The sequence below is a fragment of the Eschrichtius robustus genome, chromosome 3 (assembly GCF_028021215.1).
Source record: "Eschrichtius robustus isolate mEscRob2 chromosome 3, mEscRob2.pri, whole genome shotgun sequence".
NCBI lineage: Eukaryota > Metazoa > Chordata > Mammalia > Artiodactyla > Eschrichtiidae > Eschrichtius > Eschrichtius robustus.
Genome location: NC_090826.1, coordinates 137,466,067 through 137,492,384, shown reverse-complemented (window position 1 = coordinate 137,492,384; position 26,318 = coordinate 137,466,067). Strand labels below are relative to the sequence as shown.

At 36.2% G+C, this 26,318-nt stretch overlaps 1 protein-coding gene across 4 annotated transcripts in view; it reads right to left on the bottom strand.

Annotated features, from left to right (window-relative positions):
• RASAL2 (RAS protein activator like 2) overlaps window positions 1-26,318 on the bottom strand; it is a 408,084-nt gene that overhangs the window by 161,663 nt on the left and 220,103 nt on the right. For all 4 annotated transcript variants that reach the window (XM_068541303.1, XM_068541305.1, XM_068541304.1 and 1 more), the window contains one exon: window positions 25,775-25,901. In XM_068541303.1, the coding sequence (XP_068397404.1) occupies window positions 25,775-25,901 (127 nt within the window). The remainder of the gene's footprint in view (window positions 1-25,774; window positions 25,902-26,318) is intronic.

Here is a 26,318-nt window from a genome sequence, read left to right as displayed (position 1 = left end):
TACAGACAGTTCTGTGTGTACTCTGATGCTTTTGCAAATATGTTCCTATAAAAGGGTTTCATCTTTAAGAAATTCATGGAAAAGACTCTGACAAGTACAGGTTTCTGGTAACTGACTGTACTGCTGAACTGAATGAATAAGCATTTTCAGAACTCTAATGAAAAACTGATGAACTCATAAAAGTGCTAACAAAAGATCAAGATGAAAAAAAAAAATTAATTACATGGGACTGAGTGAACTGATGAGGATGAGTATAATTTTTGTGACTTTCTGTCTGAATTAAAAAAAAAAAAAAATCCAACAAGGACTCAGAGGCAAAGAATATACAAATAAATTTTCACTGCAAAGTAAAGGAGCTGTTACAGTGGAGGATTACTGGACTGAATGTCAATATTATGACATAGTATGAGTGTGTTTCATGTTTGGTAATTGCAATCATTGTTGTTTTTGTTGTGGTCATCCATGTACAATGCTTGGTGTCAGTCTATTTATCTCTTGTAAAAATAAAAAAATACAGTGTGTGTGTGTGAAAAAAAACAAACAAAAACAAAACAAAACAAAAAACAAAACAAAAAAAAAACAAAAAAAAAACAAAAGTCATGAGTATGTAACGAGTAGCATGGCAGCTATAGTTAATAACACTGCATACATATTTGAAAGTTGCGAAGAGAATAAATCTTAAAAGTTCTAATAGCAAGAAAAAAAATTCTGTAACTACGTATGGTGACAATGTTAACTAGACTTACTGTAGTGATCATTTCACAATATACACAAATATCAAATTATGTTGTAAATCTGAAACTAATATAATGTTATATGTCAATTATACTGCAATAAAAAAGGACAACAATAAAAAAAATATATATATATATATATATATATATTTGATTTTTAAAAAGATGGCTCTGATTATTTTTTAATAGAAAAATCCATTCCCCAAAGGAAAACTGAAATTCTTAAGCAAGGGGAAAATTAATCTGTGGTACTTCTAGTCATTACTTCTGAACCATTAGGATGGTGATAGTAATAAAAATTAGACCCTTTTATTCAATTATATTCTAGGCTCCAAGAGTGCATCTCTGTTCCACTTAATGATACTAGTGTTATTACATTTTCGTTTCAAATATTACATTTTGAAATACATACATTTTCCCCCTATTTTTTGAGAAGGGTTATTTTTGAAAGTTCCTATGTAATGATATGAGATTTTTTCTTATTTTAAAAGGTGAGATGAATGATCCGCCAATCTGTTAAAGTCAAGTGTAAAACACTATGGACATGAAAAATAACTCCATAAATAATCATTTTCAGTTTTAGAAAATATCAGTAAATATGAAAAATAACTTTCAAGAGGTTAAACTTCCTTCTAAATTTCTGCACATACAGTAAAAAAAAAATTCTTTATAGTTACCGAATAAAGTTCTACATAATAAGAAATAAATTAGATAGTCTTCCAGAAAAGGCAAAAGCAATGGTACAAAAGGTACAGAATTATGAGACAAGGCACATAGTCAATTCCAAACCAGCAATCCTACAAAGAAAGCACCATGTAGTTCACCAACAAAAATACTGCATTCAAGGATTGATTTGCCATTTGCTTTAATAACAAATTTTTCGGTCCGTCACAATGGATAACGTATTTTCTCTCCGCAATAGAACATGGCATCTAACTTTATTATTGCTGAAGCTAAAATCCAATGAAAAACTTGAAAATCATCTATGAGACATTTGTTTCAGTGATAGGAGTGATGTAACTCCAATAAAAAACAAAAATTTGGGTTTTAACATATTCAAGAATTATGATTATGTGCCTGTACTATTCTTTAACCTACCTTCAATAATGGTTACTATTAACAGATAAATCTGCCCCAGGATAAAATAAAGTTAGAGCGCCTATGGCTTGGGTTTTTGAACTAATTTAAAACTAAATAATGCATTTAACATGCTGGTCTTAAAATGTCATATTGATAGAAAACAGAAATAAGTGAAAAATAGCTATATTTAGGGGATGTCTAATACGTAAGTGATATTTTATAAGTGACAAAAATTGAGAGATAAAAGAGGGGTTAATGAATTTGCTAAGGAAATAGTCATTGGTGACTAGGGGCAGAATCACACTTCCACTATTAGATCTCTCAAGAGGCCATCCAGAGAAATAAGAACAGGGATATTTGTGTACGGGAACTGGAAATATCCCTTTCCCCCTCATGTCAGGAAATAAATACAATGGTTTCTATCTCATTGGCAAGAGAAAGATCACAACACTGCTTTTAAGGATATGTTTTGTCCTTAGAGAAGTTCTAGGCTTGAATTTGTAAAATGTGATTATTATGGATCATGGTTTACCCTGTACCATCAGCTGTTGCATGATTAAAATGATCTCCTATAAAACATTCAAAATTTCCTAAGGCTTTCATGATACATATTTTAAATTCTATATCACATGAAATTAAAAAGAATATGATGAATTGGAAAATGCTGAAAATATATTGTGCATCCTTGTTCACTGTTTAATTAGGCTCAATATTTACTGAGTGCTATTAAGTGCCAAACATGTTCTTGGTAGAGAAGTTCTCTAAATGATGCATGAAGTTGCATCTTTAGTAAACAGAATTTCATTCATCATAGTTTTTCCTAAGATTGCCAATAGCAACAAGAAACCTACATATTTTGTTTTCATATTTTCAAATAAATGACTACACATTATTTTCCACTAAGTGACAGTAAAACAGACAACTCTGCTAATAAATTTATTTTTTTAACGGTATAAGGAGATAACGGTTGACAGCGTCACAGGACTCAGGAGTACTCAGCCTCTTTTTGTTTTAGAAGAGATTTTTTAAAATTAATTAATTAATTAATTAATATTTGGCTGCGTTGGGTCTCCGTTGCTGCGCGCGGGCTTTCTCTAGTTGCAGTGAGTGGGGGCTACTCTTCATTGTGGTGTGCGGGCTTCTCATTGTGGTGGCTTCTCTTGTTGCAGAGCATGGGCTCTAGGCACGCGGGCTCCAGTAGTTGTGGCACGTGGGCTTCAGCAGTTGTGGCTCGTGGGCTCTAGAGTGCAGGCTCAGTAGTTGTGGCACACAGGCTTAGTTGCTCCGCAGCATGTGGGATCTTCCTGGACCAGGGCTCGAACCTGTGTCCCCTGCATTGGCAGGCGGATTCTTAACCACTGCGCCACCAGGGAAGTCCTAAGAACTCAGCCTCTTTTGCTCACCACTCTAAGGTGAGCAGCAGAAAGAGCATAGAGGTTCAGAGGACTAACTGTAGGGCGAGATTACCAGGTTCAAATACCAGCTGTGCCATTTAGTACTTACAGAGTCTTGGAAAAGCCCTGCCTTGGTTTCATTAAATATTAAAAAAGTAAACAAACAGAGATAATAATAGTACCTAGCTCATAGAGTAAAGTAAGTAAATATTTGCAAAGTGCTTGGAACAATCCCTGGCACAAACCACTATGTAAGCATTTGTTGAATAAAATAAAATAAAAATAGTATTCTGTGTGTTTGGGGGAGGGAGGCTGTAAAAAGGCGGGGGGCGGGGAATGAGAACAGTTTTTATCATTCATCCCTGATTTGACATGGCATTCTTTCCCTCAAAAAGCTCACCTTCTTGTGATAAATATCTTAATGGATTTCTTCATTTACCAGGACTCACAAGCTACCATCACCTTGGATTCTCTAAATGGTTCTTTTCCTTCCATTTATAAAAATGTTTAATTCTTTTACCAGAGATCACTTTTAATGCGTTCATTACATGGTCTAGAGTACATCCCCCTGCAACTACAATCATGTGAAGAAGTCTGTAACTTTGTCAAAAAAGTATTACTCTTACCAAGACTACTAGAGATAAGACACTACATATACCCTATACTGTAATAGTAGATGCCTAGAAAAGAAAATGCTGACGTTATAAATTACCCAAGGAGAGGTACAAATGAAATGTTCTGTGAAATAATTTCTCAGTAGGTATGTAGGATAGTATCTTATAGAACTTTGGGCATATATTTCAAGCAGCACCAGTAAAACAAACTAACACATCACTTATGTTCCTCATATTACGGGCTAATATTAGCTCAATCTTCAGCACTTATCCAATGAAATAATTTTGAGAAAAGATTGTGCAGGGTTTACTAGTCACCTGACAGTAATGCTGTAATAAAGTGGAACTGAAATAAACTGGTGCCTTCACTTTAGCAGTCAACAACATTTATACTTTTCCTGCCACAAATGACCCTGATAACTTAAGGCAATTTAGTCAACAATATTATCAACCAAGATTTATTGAATGTATAATAAATACTGATCTAAATACTGCTGGAGATAGATTTTCCTGTCCAGTTGATAGTAAGAAGTACATCCAAAGTGGTTAAAGGGCATTAAATTTTGTCAAATTAATTGTTTGCTGTGTACTTCATTTCTGATTACATATTTACTATCTGTGACTGTTTTTTTAATGAAAGGAGTTGTTCTCATGAAAAATCTGGCATCTAGAATGTTTGTCATAATCTATTAAACTATGCATAATTTGTACTTAAAGTCTGAAATTTCAGTACCCTACTTAAAAACTAGTTGGATTTTAAATGTGTTCATACATCGATTATATGGAACTCAAGATTTCTTTTCTCACAGAAAATACAACAAAACTGGCAGAGAGAAAGAAACAAACATTTAATGAGCACCCAGTATGTGCCAGCATTCTTCTGGGGAACTTAATTTTAACATGTTATTTTTCACAACACTGTAAAGTAGTAACTATCATGCTGATTTTACACGTTCACAAGGTTGTTTCCTTAAATTACACATTATTAAGTAATATATGTACATTGTGGGAAAAATCTCAACTATACTTAAAATCAAATAAAAAAAAAAATAGCAACCCCATAACCCACCCCATCAAAGGCATTCCTTCTTTTAATTTTTAGCCTTGTCTTTTGGTATTTATCTCAACATTTCTAAATAAAACCTAGTGGTATAAGAATATTATTTAGATATATTGAGATTAAATTGAGAAGGCCCTAAAAGCCTTCTATCCTCTTACCCCAGTTTGGACTGGACACTCTCTCAGCCAGCTACATGGCTGCCATCCCGGGACATCCCTTCACCAGTATTCTGGGGATTCCCTTTGTCTTTTTCTTGTCCTTTTCGATTTACCCCTTCTGTTACTTGACAGATCATTTAGCTTGGAATACAATTTCAGTTTTGAGTCATGTTCACGTGGAACTTTAACAGCACTACTCCATGGTCTTAGCCTCTAACATTGCTGTCAAGAACTCAGATGCCACTCTTATTCGAATGCTGTATAGCATATTTTTGTTTCTGTTTTAAATCCCTATAAACTTTTAGGAGGTTCTCCTTATCACAGATGTTCCGAAATTTCCCGAAGATGTGCTTTGAAATAGGTCTTTATTTACGTTGCTGAGCACTTAACAGGTTCATTTAACCTGGAAACTCATAACCTTCAGTTCTGGGAATTTTTCCTTCAGATCTTGACCAAATGTCCCTTAAACAGTGAGATTTTCCCTGGTCATCTCATATAGAATAATGTTCCTCTGCCTTCTTGCCCACCCACAGTACTCTCTAGATCCTGTACCCCACCTCAATTTTCCCCCACTGCATTCATCACCCTATGACATAACGTAGAGCTGTCTATCTTTGTCAGTCTACTCCTACCAGAATGTAAGCTCCATGAAGGCAGGGGCTTTGGTCTGTACTGCTGACTGTTTTGAATGCTTTATTCACATAGGCCAGAACAGTGTTCAGCATTTAATAGAAATTTTAAAAATATATATGATGAATGAAAGGATTATCTCCATAAGGAAAGGTAATTTGCTAAGTCAGTCACTCTGTAGGGCTTTGAATCGGGAACAAAATCTTGGGAAGAGAGAAAAGAGAGACAAGGTCTCACAGCTGCTTGTCAGTAATTTAAGTCATTTTAAAATAAGAAATAGTCAATCAGTAATTGCCATTTGTACAAAGGGATGGGGAAGCACCATAATAAACTGGATTTTGAGTCATACATATTTGGGTTTGAATTTTGGTTCTGCCATTCATTTGGCATCAGTATTCTTGTCTATAAAATGAGGATAATAACAGCGTCTGTTTCACAGGACTACTGCCAGGAGTAGATGACAGAATGCATAGCCAGTCCTTAGCATGGTCACTATTTCATCATCATTGTGTCTATCTGGCCACACTTCTCGTTTCTTCATATTCATAACTATTCTTTATTTTTATTCTAAAAATATAAAGAGATAAAACTGATAGAGCAATCAGTGATACTAAGAAACAGGAAGAATCAGAGATTCCCACTTAAAATAGCCAGTTCATGGTATTGTATCCAAAAAACATGACAGGAGGTGAGATAAAGTCTACACAGCATACTTATTCAAGAATTTATTGAATTTATCAAAAAAAAAAAAAAAACCCAAGTGTATTAGTTTCCTAGGGCTGTTATAGCAAATTACCACAAACTGAGTGGCTTAAAAATAACAGAAAATTATCTCTCACAGTTTTCTGGAGATGAGAAGTCCAAAATTAAGGTACAGGCAAAGCTGCACTTCCTCCAAAGGCCAAAGGGGAGCATCTTTCCTTGCTTCTTCCAGCTTTTGATAGCTTCAGGCACTTCTTGGCTTGTGTCTATGTAACTCCAATCTTTGCTTCTGCTTCACAAGGCTTTCTCCTCTGTGTCTATGTCTTCTTCTCTTCTGTCTCTTATAAGGACAGAAATCTTATTGGATTTAGAACCCATCCAGATAAACCAGGATGGCCTCATTGAGAGATCCTTAATTTAATTTCTTCTGCAAAGTCCCTCTTCCCAAATAAAGTCACATTCACAGGTTCTGGATATTAGGACAAGGCCACTTGGAGATCAGGACATTTTTGAAGGCCATCATCAATTCACTACACCAGGTATATATTTTGTTCTTCCTACTGGATTTTTGTTGTATATTCCTATTGGGTTTTCTCTATTGTTTTTGTAGCTACAAGAATCAGTAAGGGTGTCTTCCTGCCCATTATGCCTTCAGATTCAACAACAGATTATGATGTTATTTATTACCGTCTCCATGGCATTTTAACAGTTTTCTGATATCCAGTTTCTAATTTTAAAAAACTTTCTAGCCTCAAGAATCCACCTTCTAATTTAAATAGATACTAGAATATAGTGTGCTTTAAAATAGCTATTAAGAGGTCCTCAATGACAGCAACTAAACTTGGATACATACAAATACTAGACTTTTAAAAAGAGTTTGGTAATTTTTAAGTTTTATTCAAAATAGAGAAGAAACATTAGTTAGAATGAGATTATCCTATTTACCTGGACATTATTACTACATCAAACTGGTCCTTCAGTAAGGACCTTACAATATTTATATGATGGTATGACAACAGTACTGCAACGGACTAAATGTTGGTGTCCCTCCAAAATTCACGTGTTGAAATTCTAACCGCCAGAGTGGTGGGATTAGGAGTTGGGGCATTTAGGAGGTAATTAGGTCATGAGGGTGGAGCTCTCATGAATAGAATTAGTACTCTTATAAAAGCGACCCCAGAGAGCTCCCACGCCCTCTCCCCACCATGTGAGGATACAAGAAGTCAGCAGTCTGCAACCCAGAAGAGGGCTCTTAGCAGACATCAAACCTGTTTGCTGTTAAACCACCCAGTCTATGGTACCCTATTATAGCAGCAGGGACTAAGACAAGTACTATATAAGAATGTATTATTTAGGCATAAATACAACAGAGCAGTTAAATTCATTGCTAAGTTTGGGAAAGCTTATGGAAATTTTAGTATAATTCTAATTTATTAACCATAGAAACACATTTAGTTATAAAAGCTCATCTTTATCAACAACCCTATGCTATATCACTGACATTAAACATTATTAAAGAGGCCACATTTTCTCCTCATTCCTATTTTGCATGCGGTTTCTTTTTTGGGAGGCTTACTTACCACTGTGGAACCTTCTAGCTTTGAGCAGCTACTCCAAGGCTATTTTTATCTAATTGTTTTGTGCACTGCTGATAATATTCTGCTTTTAAATATATTTTTCTCTCTCTTACTGTCAGTCACTCCCAATGTATTATTTCACAGGCTCCCTCCCTAGCTCATCTGGTTCCTAACACACATCTGAATACTTCCCTACAGTTCCTACTTCTAAAAATTAATTATAAAAGGTTTGTTTAAATATGTTTTTGACTCTTTGATGGCACTACTTTGATTAAAGTAAAAGGAAAAAACCCAAAGTGCTCTAAGATAAAAAAAAATGAACTGACATAAAATAATAATCTTTATTACCAGTTCTCTTTCTACTTCAGTCTCTTTCACTTCCTTCCTATCCCAAGAATTCATCTTCTTTTTACTCTTTTCTACCTTGAATTTTTCCTGTTATTCTCTACTCTGTAGTTAGAAATAACATGGCAAACACAGACAAAATAAAAATTATTTTGTAAGCAAAGGAAAAAAATGAAATGGATGGGAAGTTCCTGTTGTGATATATTAACTGTCAACTGAAATGGGAAAAAGTTAACGTGCAAATTTCTGAAGACAACAGGAAAGTAAATAGGCTGTACATTTCAGAGAAAAGAAAGTAGTCAGAACAATCCAGCAGACACAACAGCTTTATGAGAAACTTGGGAGCTTCCTTTCTTAAGTATTGTTACTACAGAAATTAGATGGCAGGGGAGTGCCAAGAGGGTCATAACAAAACACGCTTCATCCCTGGAGGCAGCTCCAGTCTGTTTGGATACAAACTCAACTAGATTTTCCACCTCTCTGATTTACAAATCCTTCTGTTTGAAATATAAACTAAAAAGGCTTCAGTAAATAGCTGAGCCAATCCTGCTCCCTCCCCCCCCCAAAAAAAGAACAGGAGAAGGGGGTGGGAAGGGTTGGGGAGAGGGAGGGGAAGGAGAGAGGAGAGGGAGACACTGCTGGCGCAAGTAAAGTAAGCAATGTTTAGATAATTTTGCTCAACTTATCTGAATCATATATTTTTCCTTTTTGGAAAGTTTCTATAGCAGCCAAGAGCCTAGATCAAGTCTCAAAAATAAATCTCAAGATGCACTATAAACAACTCCACTCCCATCTTTCTACCTCAAGTTACATAACAGAATGGTGAATTATGACTGTACTTCAGAAGAAAGGAATTTGCCAAACTGTGCAAGTAAAAATGGAAAAAACAAATGAGTAAAGTCATGAGATACAGAGACAGGATGCTTCCTAAGATGCCATACCTGAAATTTCTTTATTGGGTTGGTTTAAACCTGTCCAAGCAAAATGAGAAACATAAAATGAGAAACATAACACTTCTATTATCTCACTGGTTCCATGAGTCAGAGAGAATTGAAGTTTGTCTCAAATTAAAATTTATGTTGTTGGTCATGCATTCTTCTTTCAAATCATAATAAACATCTCCTCAGATAAGGAAGCTGAGGCTGAGGGTTAAAAATGATGAGAAGAGGGGATTTCCCTGGTGGTCCAGTGGTTAAGACTTCGCCTTCCAATGCAGGGAGTGTGGGTTCGATACCTATTTGGGGAGCTAAGATCCCACAGGCCTTGGGGCCAAAAAACCAAAACATAAAACAGAAGCAATACTGTAACAAATTCAATAAAGACTTTAAAAATGGTCCACTTCAAGGGAGGGGGTATCTGTATGTGTATGGCTGATTCATTTTGTTGTCCAGTGGAGGCTAACACAACATTGTAAAGCAACCATACCCCAATAAAAATTAATTTTAAAAAAATGGTCCACATCACACACAAAAAAAATCTTAAAAAAAATATATGATGAGAAGAGATGGAATTGGAATCCAGTTAGGGCAACTTCAAACCTTGTGCCATTTCCACTGCCTCACAACTGCCTCTGATAAAGGCAATCCTTTCAGAGAGAATGGAGAGTTCCAGTCACAGGTATGAACTTTCTTTCCTAAAGCAGTAAGCTCCCTACCTGTGAGATAACTGCTAAATCTGCTCCTGTGATTTTGATAGACTAATTAATCTCTTAACCGAAACGCCAACAATAGCACACACGTGTATGCTATCAACCTGAAATGCAGCAGAAAGGATAAAAAGATCATTTTCTATTATTAAAAGAACATATTTTATCTTACCATTCTGTATTAGGAACAAGAAAATATTTAATAAAAGCTATTTACTACCAACAAAATCTTTAAAAAAAAAAAAAGCACAGATGCTGCGCTCACTAACACAACTATGGTTACAATATTAACCAGCAGCACAATCTAAGAGTTCAGATCTGACATTTGCAACCAGGTACACTCGACGCTATGACTTGTTAACTTGGACAATGGCGTATATCAACTTTGCATTTATCAGAACCAACAGTTGTGACTGTATAACTGTTTATAGTCCCTGTGGCCGCATAATGATACTAATTCTCTAATATCATTCCTAAAATATTTCTCTGAAGTGGATGTGGTTTTCCCTGCAGAGGATTGGGGTGGAGGGGAAATACTTCCCACACCTAAGATTACTTTTCACTTTGAAGTGCCTCACCTGAAAAAGTCAAGCAAAGGTTTCTCTAATGTGTCAGTCATTTGCTTAACAATCACTCACTCACTCAACCTGCAACCATGCACAAAACAACCTGCTAGTTGCCATGGTGACACCAAAATGAAGATAGTGTTGTCAACTAAGAGGTTCCAATCTAGTAAAGAAGATACACACCAACAACTTGTTAAAAGTGTAAGGACATACATTCATTATTACAGGTTAAAAAAGGAGCTGTTTATCAGAGATAAATGCTGTGAATTCAGATTAGTGGAATAAAAGAAACAACTGCCAAGAGGTGATATCTAATTGGGCTTCAGGACAAATGCGACTATCATAGATGAGGGTGGTGGAGTGAGAGAACATAGCAAGATAATCCAGGCTGATGGCCCAATGTGAGCAGAAGCCCAGGTATGAGAATGCCCGGGAAACCTGAAGCAGTCCTACAAGGCCTGGACCCAGAATATCTGTGGTGGGTAAAGAAAGAGGAAGTTAGAGAGCCAAGTCTGGGTCAGAATTCAGAGGACCTGTAGTGTTATTGCAAATTTGGATTTCATCCTATAGATAATAGAGATACGGCAAAAGTGTTTAAAGAAATAAAGTAATATGATTCAATAGTGATTTTAAGAAGATTAATGCCAAACAAGCAGTGAAAGGAATAACATGAGGGAAGAAGACAGAACCAAGAAGAGATAGATGGGTAGTTATTAAGACATCTAGGTAGAAACAAATGAGTAATGTAAGGTTAGAAGGACTAGAAGGATGGTGGTCATATTAACAGAAACAGCAATCACATGAGAACAACAGGCTGGGGGGAAGGAGGGGATAAAGAAGGGAACTACACAAAGAGAATGGCTTCAGTTTTGAACATTCCAGTAGAGATGTTCAGATGACCAATTGGGAATTCAGGTCTGGAACTGAGAAATTAAAGCCAGAAATAGGGACTTAAAAGTTACTGGCACCAAGATGATATCTGGAAACATGAAGATAGGTGAAGTTGTCTACAGAGAAAGGACAAAGCAAGCGAAGAAGGGTAAGGATAAGACCTTTAGATACCTGCACTTACAAAGAGGGAAATAGTCAAGAAGGTACAGCGAGGGAGAAACACAACCAAGAGAAAAAAAGTAACAGAAGTCAAGAAAGGAGAGCTCTAAAGAGGGGAGGGAAGTCAACCATTACAAACTCTGAAGAGAGTTAGAAGGTGAAGAGGACAGCAGTTATGGAACTTATCACATCTCTGATACTGCTGGAAATTTCAGTGGCAGATGAAATCAGATTTCAAGGTACAGAAATATGATTAGGTAGTGAGCACAAATAAGCTGCTTTTTAGAAAAGGATGATGAAGAACTGAGCTAGTCCTAAAGTGTCCTAACTTCTAGTCAGTTCTAGAACCAGATAATATACTAAAAATTAGAATGTGACAGTTACTGGAGAAGGATGTTTAGTGAATCAGTGAGAGAGCAGAACTAGGAATGACTCAAGTGTGCTATTTTGATTTTAACTTATCTAGCTTCTAAAATAGAGTAAATTTTATGAATTAAATACTTATAACAAAGTGGGAGGAAGCTGGCTTTAGTCATAAAAGCATTTATTTATGTTGCTTATCACCTCAAGTCTAAGAGGACATTACAACTAGTATTGAACAAGCATGGAAACTTGCTTTAGTTATTGTCATCATTTATTTGCTTAGATTTCTATGTCCTTATTGTCAGTTTGATCCCATATTCGTTTCCTGTTGTTTCAATTAATTCAGTTATATCAATTTGGTCTTCTTGGAGAAGTCTTCACGGCAGCCTTCTGACTGCTCCAGTCTGAACTGGCTGTCATCACTCTGCGGCTGCTACCGAGCTATGTAACTGGGTTCCCTCTGCACCCTCCGTCTCTCCCCTGAACTGGATCTCCTATCCTATATCCCACATCCTGCTCGTTCATGGTTAACAATGTATCCCATTAGCCTCAGGAGAAATGATGTGTAGCAGGTAATTTTTTTAACCTTGTATGTCTGAAAATGTCTTTATTTTATCCTCATGTGCAATTCATGACTTACAGCTAAATACAGAATTCTATATTGAAATAATCTTCCATCAGAAGACTGAGGGCATTCCTCATTGTTTTCTAGCTTCTGAAACTGCTGATAGAAGTCTGAAGCCATTCTGATTTCTGATCCTTAGTTTGTAATCTGTTTTTCCTTTCTTTGGCAGTTTGTAAAACGGCCTCTTTGTCATCAGAGACAAATTGAAATTTCCCGAAAATGTGCCTTGTCATAGGCACTTAGTAATTCCTTTCAATCTGGAACCTCATATCCTTCAGTTGTGGGAATTTTCTTAAATTATTTTGCTAGTGATTTCCTCCCCTTGTTTTTCTTTTTCTGGAACTCATTGTTTTGACTTCCTAAACTGATACTCTAATTATTTTATCTTTTTTTTTCTCTACTTTCTGGGATATTTCCTCATTGTCATCTTCCAACACTTCTACTGAGTTTTATTTCTGTTACAATTTTTTTTAATACACAGCAGCATTTTGGCTTTGTGTAACATTCAGTTCTTGTCTCACGTATGTAATATCTTCTCTCTCTGAAAATAATCATATATTTTTTTTAAGTTTTCTATTCCCTGAATATCTCTGTTCCTCCAAGTTTCTTTTTCCTTTTGTTTTTTATTTGTTTTGGATTTTTTCTTTCAAGCTAGAGGCTTTCCCTCTGATGACTACTAGCTTTGGGAATGTCAGTGTCCTTACGTCTTTCCTCTTGGGCTGGTTAAGTATCCCCATGGCACTGATCTCCTGCCTGGAGGGTAAAAGGCAAGTGAGGGAGACAGGTGGAGGGGTCTCATCATTCAGTATGCAGGTGTTCATTTTATTCCCTTGTATTTGGTAGAGTGCCCTGTGCTCTCAACTTTGCCTGGTATAACCCAGTCCAGAGACCCTTGAGTTTTCTCCCCCAGAGAATTAACCTACAGCCTTCCATTAGGGTAGAGATGGGTGCAGGAAGAGCAACGATTCAGTGGTCTGGGGGAGAGGAGAAGACTGAGGGATCTACTACTATGTGTTCCTGGTGCCATCGATTCCTGAGCTATTTGAAGATTCTGAGGTAAAATCTGGTTGGTTCTTGGCTTTCTTCGTTGCTAGATTAAGATTTGGCTTTCTCAGGTCAGCTAGGTTATTTACCACACTCCATTTGCTTTCCAGCTTTCAATTTATTATTATGTATTATTGTTTTTTGTGGTTGTTTTCTTCTTTGCCATTCTCCTTATCCTTGAAGGATCATGTCTTTAAAAGAATATCCCTTTACTATAGTTGTAGTGGGGTTTCTGCGAGGAATACAAATTATATGCTTATGTTCAATCCACCATTTTTCTCTTCAGAAGTCCAGGCTGAATCAAAAACCATTCCTGATGCCACTCATTACTATTCCCACCCAATTCTCCAACTACCATAGTGGTTTACTAAGGTTAATATTGCCTTAGGACTGGTCGAGAGAGGCCCCTCGCCTGGGCATCACATTTTAGAGGGCTCTACTTGGTTGGTGTTTTGGGGCACCAACCCCAACAGAGCTTGAATGTATCAGCCAGGATGTCCACATGCCTGTTTGTAGGGCCTCTCATGACATGGGACCAAATTTGAAAATTCTAGCCTGACCTTCCAGATTGTTATAAAAGTATACAGTCAAAGTTGAAGAATAGAATGTATTTTATTTAAGTTAAAAAAAAAAGTGTGTTAGACTAACTTAAATATTAAGATATGATACAGTTTCTAAACTTAGCAAGTAGCTGGTCCACAGTTAAACACTGACTTCCTTCATGATTTCTCCTTCCCCAGGTCTTCTGGATTTACAGCAACCCTGACAGTAGCCTATACAAATGACTTAACTGAATCAGAAAAGGAATTTTTTATTTAAGACACCTTACTGCCATCTGCTGGACATTTTATAAAATAAGGACAAATCAACAATGAGAATTAGATGACATGTACCCCTAGTTGCTGGGCAACACATAATTTGCACAACCAGATGGGCAGCATTGCCTTGGAATCACCTTTCACAAAACTGAACTAATCTGTACTATTCCATGATGAGGGTGGGGAGGAAGATAAAAGAGCAAATCAGGAATCTAAACATCCACTTATAGCTTAGAAGAGACTGTGGTCTGATACCTTGACTCAGAACCGATTTCCTCGGTTTACCGATTTAAGAAATGATTTAGCTGTTAATCTAAATCTAGCTTATAAGAGTGAAATTTAAAAAATGGCTTTAGGACCAATAGGCTGGGAGCCACTGAATGAGGCATGGCCTGGCAGCCTTTTGGGCTAAGGGCCAGCCCTGCCTATCAGCCCACCCATCGTAGTCAGCTCCAACACAACAGAAGGGCCCATGGAGCCCACACAGGGGACACCCCTAGAGTACATAGCTCTCGTGACCAGAGGGGAGTGTCCTGCTGGGCCTCATAGGATGTCTCCTACATAAGGCCACTTACCCAAAATTGGGAAATGTAACTGATCTACCTAATACAGAGAAAGAGAATTAGGCAAAACAAGGAGATAGAAGATGTTCCAAACAAAGGAACAAGACAAAAATCCCAGAAGCAAAACTAAGCAAAGAAGACATAAGCGATCTACCCAATAAAGAGTTCAAGGTAATGATCATAAACATGCTCAATGAACTTGGGAGAAGAATGGATGAACACAGTGAAGTGTTTAACAAAGAGCTAGAAAATACAAAGAAGAACCAAACAGAGCTGAAGACTACAATAACTGAAATAAAAAATATACTAGAAGGAATCAAAAGTAGATTAGATGATACAGAGGAACAGCTCAGTGAACTGAACGACAGAGTAGTGGAAATCACCCAAGCTGAACAAAAAAGAATTTAAAAAAATAAGGATAGTTTTTAAGATACCTCTGAGACAACATCAAGCATACTAACATTTACATTATAGGGGTACCAAAAGGAGAAGAAAGAGAGAGAGGGCGACAGAGAACTTATTTGAGGAAATAATAGCTGAAAACTTCCCTAACCTGGGAAAGGAAACAAATATCCAAGCCCAGGAAGCACAGAGAGTCCAAAACAAATGAACCTAAAGAGATCTACAACAAGACACGTTATAATTAAAAGGGCAAAAATTAAAGGTAACAAGAAAATTTTAAAAGCAGCAAGAGAAAAGCAACTAGTTAGGTACAAAGGAACAACCATTAGACCAGTGGTCCCCAACCTTTTTGGCACTAGGGACTGGTTTTGTGGAAGACAATTTTTGCATGGATGGGGGGGTGGTAGTTCAGGTGGTAATGTGAGTGATGCGGGGGATGGTTCAGGCGGTAATGTGAGCGATGGGGAGCCATGGGGAGTGGCAGATGAAGCTTCGCTTGCTCGCCCACCGCTCACCTCCTGCTGTGCAGCTCAGTTCCTAACAGGCCAGGAGCGGTATCGGTCCGCAGCCTGGGGATCGGGGATCCCGGCATTAGACTATTAGCTGACTTTTCAGCAAGAACTTTGCAGGCCAGAAGGGAGTGGCATGATATATTCAAAGTGATGGAAAAAAACCCTTACAACTAAGAATCCTCTACTTGGCAAGGCTATCATTCAGATTTAAAGGAGAGATAAAGAGTTTTACAAAAAAGCAAAAGCCAAAAGAGCTCATCATCATTAAACTGGTCTTACAAAAAATGTTTCAAAGACTTTACTAAGGGGAAGAGAAAAGATGACAATTAGAAATACGAAAATTACAAAAGGAAAAATCTCATTTGTAAAGGCAAACATACAGTAAAGGTAGTAAATCAACCACGTACAAAGTTGGTAGGAAGGTTACAAGACAAAAGTAGTAAAATCATCTATATCTACAATAAGTAGTTAAGGGATAGACAAAACATAAGATGTAAAATATGATGTCACAAACATTAAATGTCGGGGGGTGGTGTTAAATGTAGGGTGGTTAAAATGTGTTCGAACTTAAGAGATCATCAACTTAATCTTCCTGCAGCATGAAGAGGGGCCTATAAAATATGTCCCACCTCCTTTCATGCAAGACGCATCCTTCTATTAAGGACCTTAACCCTCTATTTACTTTACCATGTTGCACCATGAGATGATTTTGCCCATCTTCACCATTTGACTGTTGGTAAAAAAGTATATTTTACTGTTTTCCACAAAGTTTGAATCCTATTTTATCTCTGATTATAATTAACACTTGTTTCTGCAAGATTAGCAAAATGATGACAATTGATGAAGTTCTGTAATGGGCACATGGATGTGTATTGCATTATTCAACTTTGTGTTTGAAAATTCTCATAATAAAAAGCTAAAAATAAAAAAAAGAGAGACCATCAACTTAAAATAATCACATATAGACAGGCTGTTACATATGAACTTCATGGTAACTACAAACCAAAAATATGTAATAGATACACACCAAAATGAGAGAAAGGAATCCAAACATAACACTAAATTCTATGAGAAGAAAGCCAGGGTAGCAATACTTACATCAGAAAAAATACACTTTAAGACAAAGACTGTAACAAGAGACAAAGAAGACATTACATAAAGATAAAGGGATCAATCCAACAAGAAGACGTAACACTTGTAAATACATATGCATCCAACACAGGAGCACCTAAATACATAAAGCAAATATTAGCAAACATTAAAGGGAAAAATGACAGTAAGACAATCATAGTAGGAGACTTTAATACCCCACTTACCTCAGTGGATAAATCATCCAGACAGATAATCAATAAGGAAACATTGGTCTTAAATAACACATTAACCATTTGAATGTAATAGATATATACATAGAATAGTCCATCCAAAAGCAGCAGAATACACACACCTTTCAAGTGCACATGAAACATTCTCTGAGATAGATCACATCCTAGGCCACAGACAAATATATTTAAGATATTTTATATTTAAGAAGACTGAAATCATATCAAGCATGTTTTCCAAACACAACAGTATGAGACTAGAAATCAACCACAAGAAAAAAACTGCAAAAAACACAAACATATGGAGGCTAAGCAATATGTTACTAAACAATCAATGGATCACTGAAGAAATCAAAGAGTCAAAAAATACCTGGAGACAAATGAAAATGAAAACACAATGATCCAAAATCTACGGGATGCAGAAGAAGCAGTTCTAAGAGGGAAGTTTACAGTGATACAAGCCTACCTCAAGAAACAAGAAAAATCTCAAATAAATAATCTAGCCTTACACTTAAAACAACTAGGAAAAAAGAATGAACAAGAAAAACCCAAAGACTGGAGAAAGAAAGAAATCATAAAGATCAGAATAGAAATACAAGGAGACTAAAAAAAAAAGAAAGAAAGAAAAGATCAATGAAACTAAGAGAAGGTTCTTGGAAAAGATAAACAAAAATTGATAAACCTTTAGCCAGGCTCATAAAGAATACGAATAAAAAGAGAGGTACCAAATAGATGAAATCAGCAATGAAAGAAGTTATGATTGACCACACAGAGATACAAAAGACCATGAGATTACTATGAACAATTATATGCCAATGAAATGGACAACCTAGAAGAAATGAACAAATTCCTAGAAATGTACTATCTCCCAAGACTGAATCAGGAAGAAACAGAAAATATGAACATACTGATTACCAGGAAGGAAACTGAATCCGTTATTTTTTAAAAACTACCAACAAACAAATGTCCAGGGCCAGAGGGCTTCACAAGTGAATTCTACCAAACATTTAAAGAGTTAACACCTTTCTTAAACTATTCCCAAAAATTGAAGAGAAAGGAATGCTTCTGAACACATTCTACAAGGCCACCATTGCCCTGATAACAAAATCAGATAGACACGACCAAAAAAAAAGAAAAAAAAGATTACAGGACAATATCACTGATGAACATAACATGCAAAAATCCTCGGCAAATATTAGCAAACCAAATTCAACAATACAATAAAAGGATTATATGCCACAATGAAGTGGGATTTATCCCAGAGAAGCAAGGATAGTTCAATACCTGCATGTCAATCAATGTGATACACCACATTAACAAACTCAAAATAAAAAGTATACAATCATCTCAACAGATGCAGGAAAAAGCTTCCAACAAAATTCAACATCCACTTATGATAGAAACTCTCAACATAGTGGGTATAAAGGGAACATACCTCAACATAATAAAGGCCTTATATGACAAACCCAGAGTCAATATCATACAAGACAGTGAAAAGCTGAAAGCATTTCCTCTAAGATCAGGAACAAGACAAGGATGCCCACTCTGTCCACTTTTATTCAACACAGTACTTGAAGTCCCAGCCACAGCAGGCAAGAAAAAAAGAAATGAAAGGAATCCAAATTGGAAAGGAAGAAGTAAAACAGTCACTGCTTGTAGATGGCATGATACTATATATAGAAAATCCTGAAGATGCCACCAAAAAAAACTATTAGAACTAATAAATGAATTTGGTAAAGTTGCAGACTACAAAATTAACATAAGAAATCTGATGCATTTCTATACATTAATAACAAACTATCAGAAAGAGATATTGAGAAAACAATCCCATTTACAATTGTATCAAAAAGAATAAAATACCTTGGAATTAATCTAACTAAGGATTAAAAGACTTGTAGTCAGAAAACTATAAGATAATGCTGAAAGAAATTAAAGACAACATGGACAAATGAAAAGATATACCGTGCTCACAGATGGGAAGAATTAATATTTTTAAAATGACCATATTATCCAAAACAATCTATAGATTCAATGCAATCCCTATCAAAATACCAATGACATTTTTCACAGAAATAGAACAAAATATCCGAAAATTTGTATGAAAACACAAAATACCTCAAATAGCCAAAACAATATTGAGAAAGAAGAACAAAGCTGGAGGTATCACGTTCCCTGATTTCAAACTATACTACAAGCTACAGCAATCAAAACAGTATAGGACTGGCACAAAAAGAGACATATAGATCAATGTAAGAGAAATAAACCCATGCTTATATGGTCACTTAATCAATGACAGAGGAGGCAAAAATATATAATAGGGAAAAGATAGCCTCTTCAATAAATGGTGTTGGGAAAACTGAACAGCCACATGCAAAAGATTCAAACTGGACTACTTTCTCACACCATATGCAAAAATAAACTCAAAATGGATTAAAGACCTACATGTAAGACCTAAGACCATGAAACTCCTAGAAGAAGACATAGGCAGTATGCTTTTTAACATTGTTCTTAGCAGTAGTTGTTGGATCTGTCTCTTTAGGCAAAGGAAACAAAAGCAAAAATAAAGAAATGGAACTACATCAAACTAAAATGCTTTTTACACAGCGAAGGATATATAATCACAAATACTTTTATATATATAAATTTAATAGTCAATTTAAATAATGAGTGCTACTATACACAGTCATTATTTATCACCATTTAAAATTCTATTATTTAGTGAACTTATTTACAAAACAGAAACAGACTCACAGACTTACAGGACGAACTTATGGTTACCAGTGGGGAAGGGTGGGTGGTGGGGATAGATTGGGAGTCTGGGATTGACATGTACACACTGCTATATTTAAAATAGATAACCAACACAGACCTACTGTATAGCACAGGGAACGTGGCTCAATATTCTGCAATAACCTAAATGGGAAAAGAATTTGAAAAAGAATAGATACATGTATATGTATAACTGAATCACTTTGCTGTACACCTGAAACTAATACAACATTATTAATCAAACATGTTCCAATACAAAATAAAAATTAAAAAAAAATAAAATTAATGTGAAAAAATAAAATTCTATTATTTGAAAAATGGAAGGATATGTTTCTTGTAATATTAAATCTTCATTACTCTCATTTCCCTTTCTTTCAATATTATCATTACCACCTTGTATTTTTATAGAAGACTCTAGCATCTTGAAAATACGTCAATACTCCTAATAGTGAACGTCTTGGGAATAAAAAGAGTCATTAGTTTACACATAAAGTTAGACCTCAGCCTAATTTAACAGAGACGGTCAGGGTTAAAGCTAAGATTTGAATAATCAATATCCTCTAATAATTTTGATTAAATGAGTTATCCTTTTCAATAATTTTATAAATGTCTTAGTATATGCTGCTTTTTAATATTCCTTTTTTTAAAAATTTCCTCAAATTTTCATCACTTGGGTCAATAAACTTAGGAAAACATAGGTGCAAGGCTGGTTTTTCCTCAAATTTTTTCCAGTTTAGTTTCCCTTTTTTTTGGTGGTGTTATTTTAGATTTTCTGTTTGACTTCTTCATTTACATAAACATGAAAATTTCGCACAGCTACGTTTGACTCTAAAAGACTTCTAATATTTTTTTCCTATGCTTGCTAACGTGTATCAAAGGCATACTATGTGAAATTATAATTTTAAGTACATTTACCAGATATTTCTGGGTTTTGAGGACTCCATGATAATGAAACAAATGGGATATCATAGGCACAGTTTTTTAAAAATCCAGAGATTTTGTAAGTAAGATCATGGGGTACTTTTAAGATTTTATCTCAATGTAATAAAATAGAGGCATGGAGATCTCTGCAGCCTTGAATTACTAGATGCTTGGTTTTGAATGTGTCAGTTCAATTTGAACGTTGTTTTTGAGAATTGAGAAAGCATGCACTTATGAGTGTTTGCACTTTCTCATTAAACCAGCTTTATTATCACGTTTCTGACATCACCTGCAAACAAGGGTCTTGCTCACTTCAGGCTCTGACTTTGCTTTGCCCATTTGGGCATCAAAGCATTAACTTTACTGGAATGTCGAAGAAACACAACAACCAGACTGGACAAGTTTCTCAATTCACCTTTGTGCTATCCCTCAGCCAGGCAGCAGACAACATGCAGTAGTAGAGACACATTTTCTTCTATAAATGTACGTGTCACAAAAATGTTGTCCACTGTTCAGCTTTCACTTTTCCTCTATTTAACAGTGTTCTTGAAAGGTGTCCAGTGGCTTTTAAAAAAAAGTTGAATTCATGTAAGTTATATTTACATTGAATATGAATATTTACTCGTTCTAGTTCATGTGGTCAATTTATATACCTCCCTGTACTGTTTGTATGCAAAGACCCTACCATCTGAAGAAGTAATTTCCTTTTGAAAATTCAGTAAATCATGCTTTTGCATGGTTTCAATTTGAAAAATCTTTTTTTTATGAATAAATTAAAATCTGGATATTGTTACCAGGGGAAAATAGTTTTTTCTAGGTTTTCTAAATTTGGAAATGGGTGCTTCAGGCCAGATGTTCATATGCCTTAAGAAAATATCTCATTTTCAACGGAAAAAAATTTGCTGTATCAAAATCTGTGTCAAATGCCAGGGTAAATATAAATTTTTTGTATTTTGGGTAATCTGTAAGCTGCTGAATGCAAGAGACTGAGAACTAGCGAGTGAGAAGGACATTCTGGGCTTAACCACTCCCCACTCTGCCTCTTCACACACACTTTTTTCTTCTAAGTTCTTGACATTTATTAGGTTTCCCATCACTATGAACTTGCTCATGTTGAACAATGTGTGAAGCAGAAATAGAGGCCTTCCCATCCTTTCTACATTCATGTTTTTTCACCAGTTTGAAGTCTCTGAAGGACGGTAAATTGGCAGCCACTAACAAAAGTTCTTCACAGATCCTTTATATTCACAGGGCTCTTTTCTTTTATGAATTCTCTGAGGTAGAATAAACGGTGCATGTTTTTCACGAGTGGGCATTTCTCCATAGTTGACTGCCTCACACCTGAAATCAAAATGTATGCCATGGTTTTACATCTGCAAAAACTGATCTGTCCTCCTTGGGGTTCCTCTACTGGTGAGGAACAAAGAGAATGCAGAGCTTGCAAAGGGAAAGAACCCTGCAAAAACAGAAGGGCTTCCCCACACACTTGACTTACTTATTTGGAAACAAAATTCTATATTTTCATTCTCTTTCTCTGGTCCATCCTTTACTAATGCTTCCTCATCTTCCTAACCTCTAAATGTTCCAGGGCTTAGTGTTGAGCTTTTCTCTTCTACCTAAATACACTTCCCTTGATGATCTCACTCAATCTCACGGCTTCAAACACCATCTATTTGCTAAAAGCCTGAATCTGTATCTCCAGTCTGTACTTCTCCCTTAATTTCCAGACTCTCTTATTTCTATCTGTGTATCTAATAAGATCCTCAAACTTAAGATGTCCAAACTGAGCTCCTGGCAGTCCCACTTTCAAACTTGGTTCTCCCAGTCTTCCTTATTTTAAAAAATAACTTCATTCTTCCGGCTGCTCTAGCCAAAATTCTTCACTCTTCTGTTTCTCACTTCCCACATCCAATCCAACCAGCGAACTGGCTTGTTGGCTCCACCTTCAAATATAATCTGGTCACTTCTCAGCCCTTCCACTACTACCATTATGGCCCAAGTTCTACCATGTCTTGTCTAGATTATTGCAATAGCACCCTAATTAGTTTCTAAACTCCCGTTCTTGCTTCCCTAGTCTCAGTATAGAGGTCAGTGGCTCCCCACCTCCCAGAGTAAAAGCCAAAGCTCCTACGATGACCTACTAAACCTTTATGATCTGCTTGCCAAAGAGCTCAATGATGTCATCTCCAACTACTCTCGCCCTTGTTCATTCCGTTCCAGTCTCATTGGCCTCTATGCTGTTCCTGCAACACTCTTAGCATATTCCTACTTTATACTAGCTGTTCCCGAGTGAAACCCCTCACTCACAGGTATCCACATGCATTATATCCACACTTTTATCAAATTTTTAGTCACATGTCACTCAACAGTGGGGCATTCCTTGGTCACCTTAGCTAAAATTATACTTCCCTGACACTTCCTATCCCTGATCCCTACTTTATTTTTTTCTCTGTACTTATCACCTTCTAGCACAGTATATATTTTACTTATTACTCTTGCTTATTGTCTGTCACTACTCAAGAGAATGTAAGCTCCACTAAGGGAGAGGTTTTTGTCTACTTTTTTTTTCACTGCTGTATCTCAAGTTCCCAAAACAGCATTTGGCACATAGTTGACACTCAATAATTATTTGTCACATAAATGAATGTTTTTAAAAAATAAAAATCAATAAAAGCCACACAATATACAACAATAATAGTATATACTATGAATAGGCATCAATAATCTATCTTCCTAACTAAGTAAGAATTTTCTAAAGGCAGAAATCTTATCTCTATCTCTTTTCATTCTTAGGGACTGGCATAAATGTTACATATATAGCAATTGCTCAATTAAATAGCTGACAGCAGGAAATTTTGCCTCAAGACAAACCACTGAGAAATAAAAATATAACAACAGAATAATTATCTAATTCAACATTAGATTGGCATATAAGGAAGAATGGCTCTAAAAGTAGTCTTTTTCTCTCTAATATTTATGGGCCATAGCTCCTAATGCTAATTTAGGACATCCACTCCAAAAATGATCATGGACTGCCATGAGTCAAGGCGGCTGCCAGACTTGTTGTCAAGGACAGAAGGTGGAGGATTGGCTCTGGACTACACATCTTGGCCACCTCATCTTAGTTTGTCTTTTGGACCTGTACCTGGAATGTTGGAGACATTTAACAATTTACTACATATTTCTCTCCTATAAAGTCATAATAGTTATTCAGACTACAATTACAGTTCCTCAAAAATCAGTTGACTTTTGTGGATCAAAGTGTGACTAGTCAAAGGACCCTAGAGAAGTGGCAAAGAGAGTCATCAACATAACATTACAAATAATGACAGCAAAGGAGTTGAAAGAAGGTGACTCTGAGCTAGTCCAATTCACATAGAACTTGTATGTGAAATACAAACAGGCTATAAAATGGATACATCCAGGAAGGTTTGCAATATAATTTAAGCCCACACCTAAATTGGTTTCAACACATGCTAAAGAAGTACAATGGATGCGAGGAAAATTTGATTTTTCCAAGTATGACCCCTTGGAGAAAAGTGTTTGCTAACCTGACTAATGTCTAGAAAAGCAATAAATGTCACAGGATAAAAAGAGAGCTAAAGGATTCAAATTCTGACTAAGAATCTGAGCTCCATTTAGAAAATGAAAGGAAATGAAGGAAAAGGCAAAAACAAACAAAAAAACCAAAACCCTGATTTTCAAAAATATAACAAAATCACAAAATTATCCATACTAACAAACATAGAGACAATAAATGATTCTGTTTCATCTACCTACTAAATGTCTATGACTAAATGTCTAGGTTCACTAAGCAAACAATAATACCACAATGCAAAACACCAAAGCAACTCCTACTTTTCAAATTCTTTCATTATTTTATTTAATCTTAATTATGTTCACTTAAAATTACCTGACTGGTCTAATTATTTAAATATCCATTGGTAAGCATGCAAAACACCAAACAGAATCATTTGGTAGGAGACAGGGAAAGAGCAGCTTTGATATTGACATTAATTCCTTTAGTATATAACAACTCAAGTGGGGTTTTTTGATGTCTCCCTTCTGTCACCCATTCCAACCACAGTCCTGAATATAATTTACATGGGTCATATAAAATTAGCTCAGCTAAACTAGCCTAATCTGACATTACATTATACAAGACAACACCAGGAGCTGTGTGAACAGGGCACAAACCATTCAATACTAAGTTTCCAACCAAAACTGGCTCCCCAGTGAATCTCAGTGCCTCAATAAGATCACCTAATGTTCTTTCAAAATTTAAAGCCAAGCAGTAAAATCAGAAACAACACATCATCCGGCTTGCCTAGGAGTTTACAGAAACCAACTAGCGCTCAGATAAATCTTCTCTCTGTAAAATAACTTTGCTGCCACTTGGTTATAAAGAATAAAACTTTCTAATGATCTCTAATTCTTGGTTAACATACTATATTTTAAAGTACTTACTTAACAGTAAATGAAGGATGTTTTGTTTTATTTTAACACTCAATAACAAGTCCATAAATCACTGGATAAAAACTAGGAATTTCTTGGGTTTCCCTGGTGGCGCAGTGGTTGAGAATCTGCCTGCTAATGCAGGGAACACGGGTTCGAGCCCTGGTCTGGGAAGATCCCACATGCCGCGGAGCAACTAAGCCCGTGAGCCACAACTACTGAGCCTGCGCATCTGGAGCCTGTGCTCCGCAACAAGAGAGGCTGTGATAGTGAGACCCGCGCACCGCGATGAAGAGTGGCCCCCGCTCGCCACAACTAGAGAAAGCTCTCGCGCAGAAACGAAGACCCAACACAGCCAAAAATAAATAAATAAATAAATTAAAAAAAACAAACAAACTAGGAATTTCTTGCCTTTTACATTAGCTTACCCAGTTTAGCGGCGCCCTCTGGTGGGTACTCAGGAAACTGACCCTCGGAAGGGACACTGACAGTTCTCCTCAGGCATCGCCCTTTGGTGGAATCTGTCTGCTGCTCCTGTCCTCCCTCCAGAGGTATCTAGTAAACCAAAAAAGAGATGAAACTTAATAGTGCCATAACTACCTTCTGATTGAATAACGTTTTTAATTGATGAAGGCAGGAGTGTGTAATCATCAGAGCAAAACAGAAGAAATGTAGAAATAATGTATGCACAAAGGCTAAAGTCATTACCCTTTTTCAGGAATCTTTTCTCTAAAAAGAAAACTGAAAGATCAGGAAAGGTGAGTATGCAAATTAACTTACATGAAGTATGTACAAATCACATCCAGGTGTGTACCTGCTTAGGGAGCTCAGAAAACAAAACACCCACACAAATAAGATTCTTTTACATCAGAAACTGGTTCACAAGTCCCATTCCTGCCCAATCGTCAATAAGGTAAATGGAAATAAAAGTTGACCAGAAAGATTTCACTCCAAAATTCTCTTAAAAGAAGG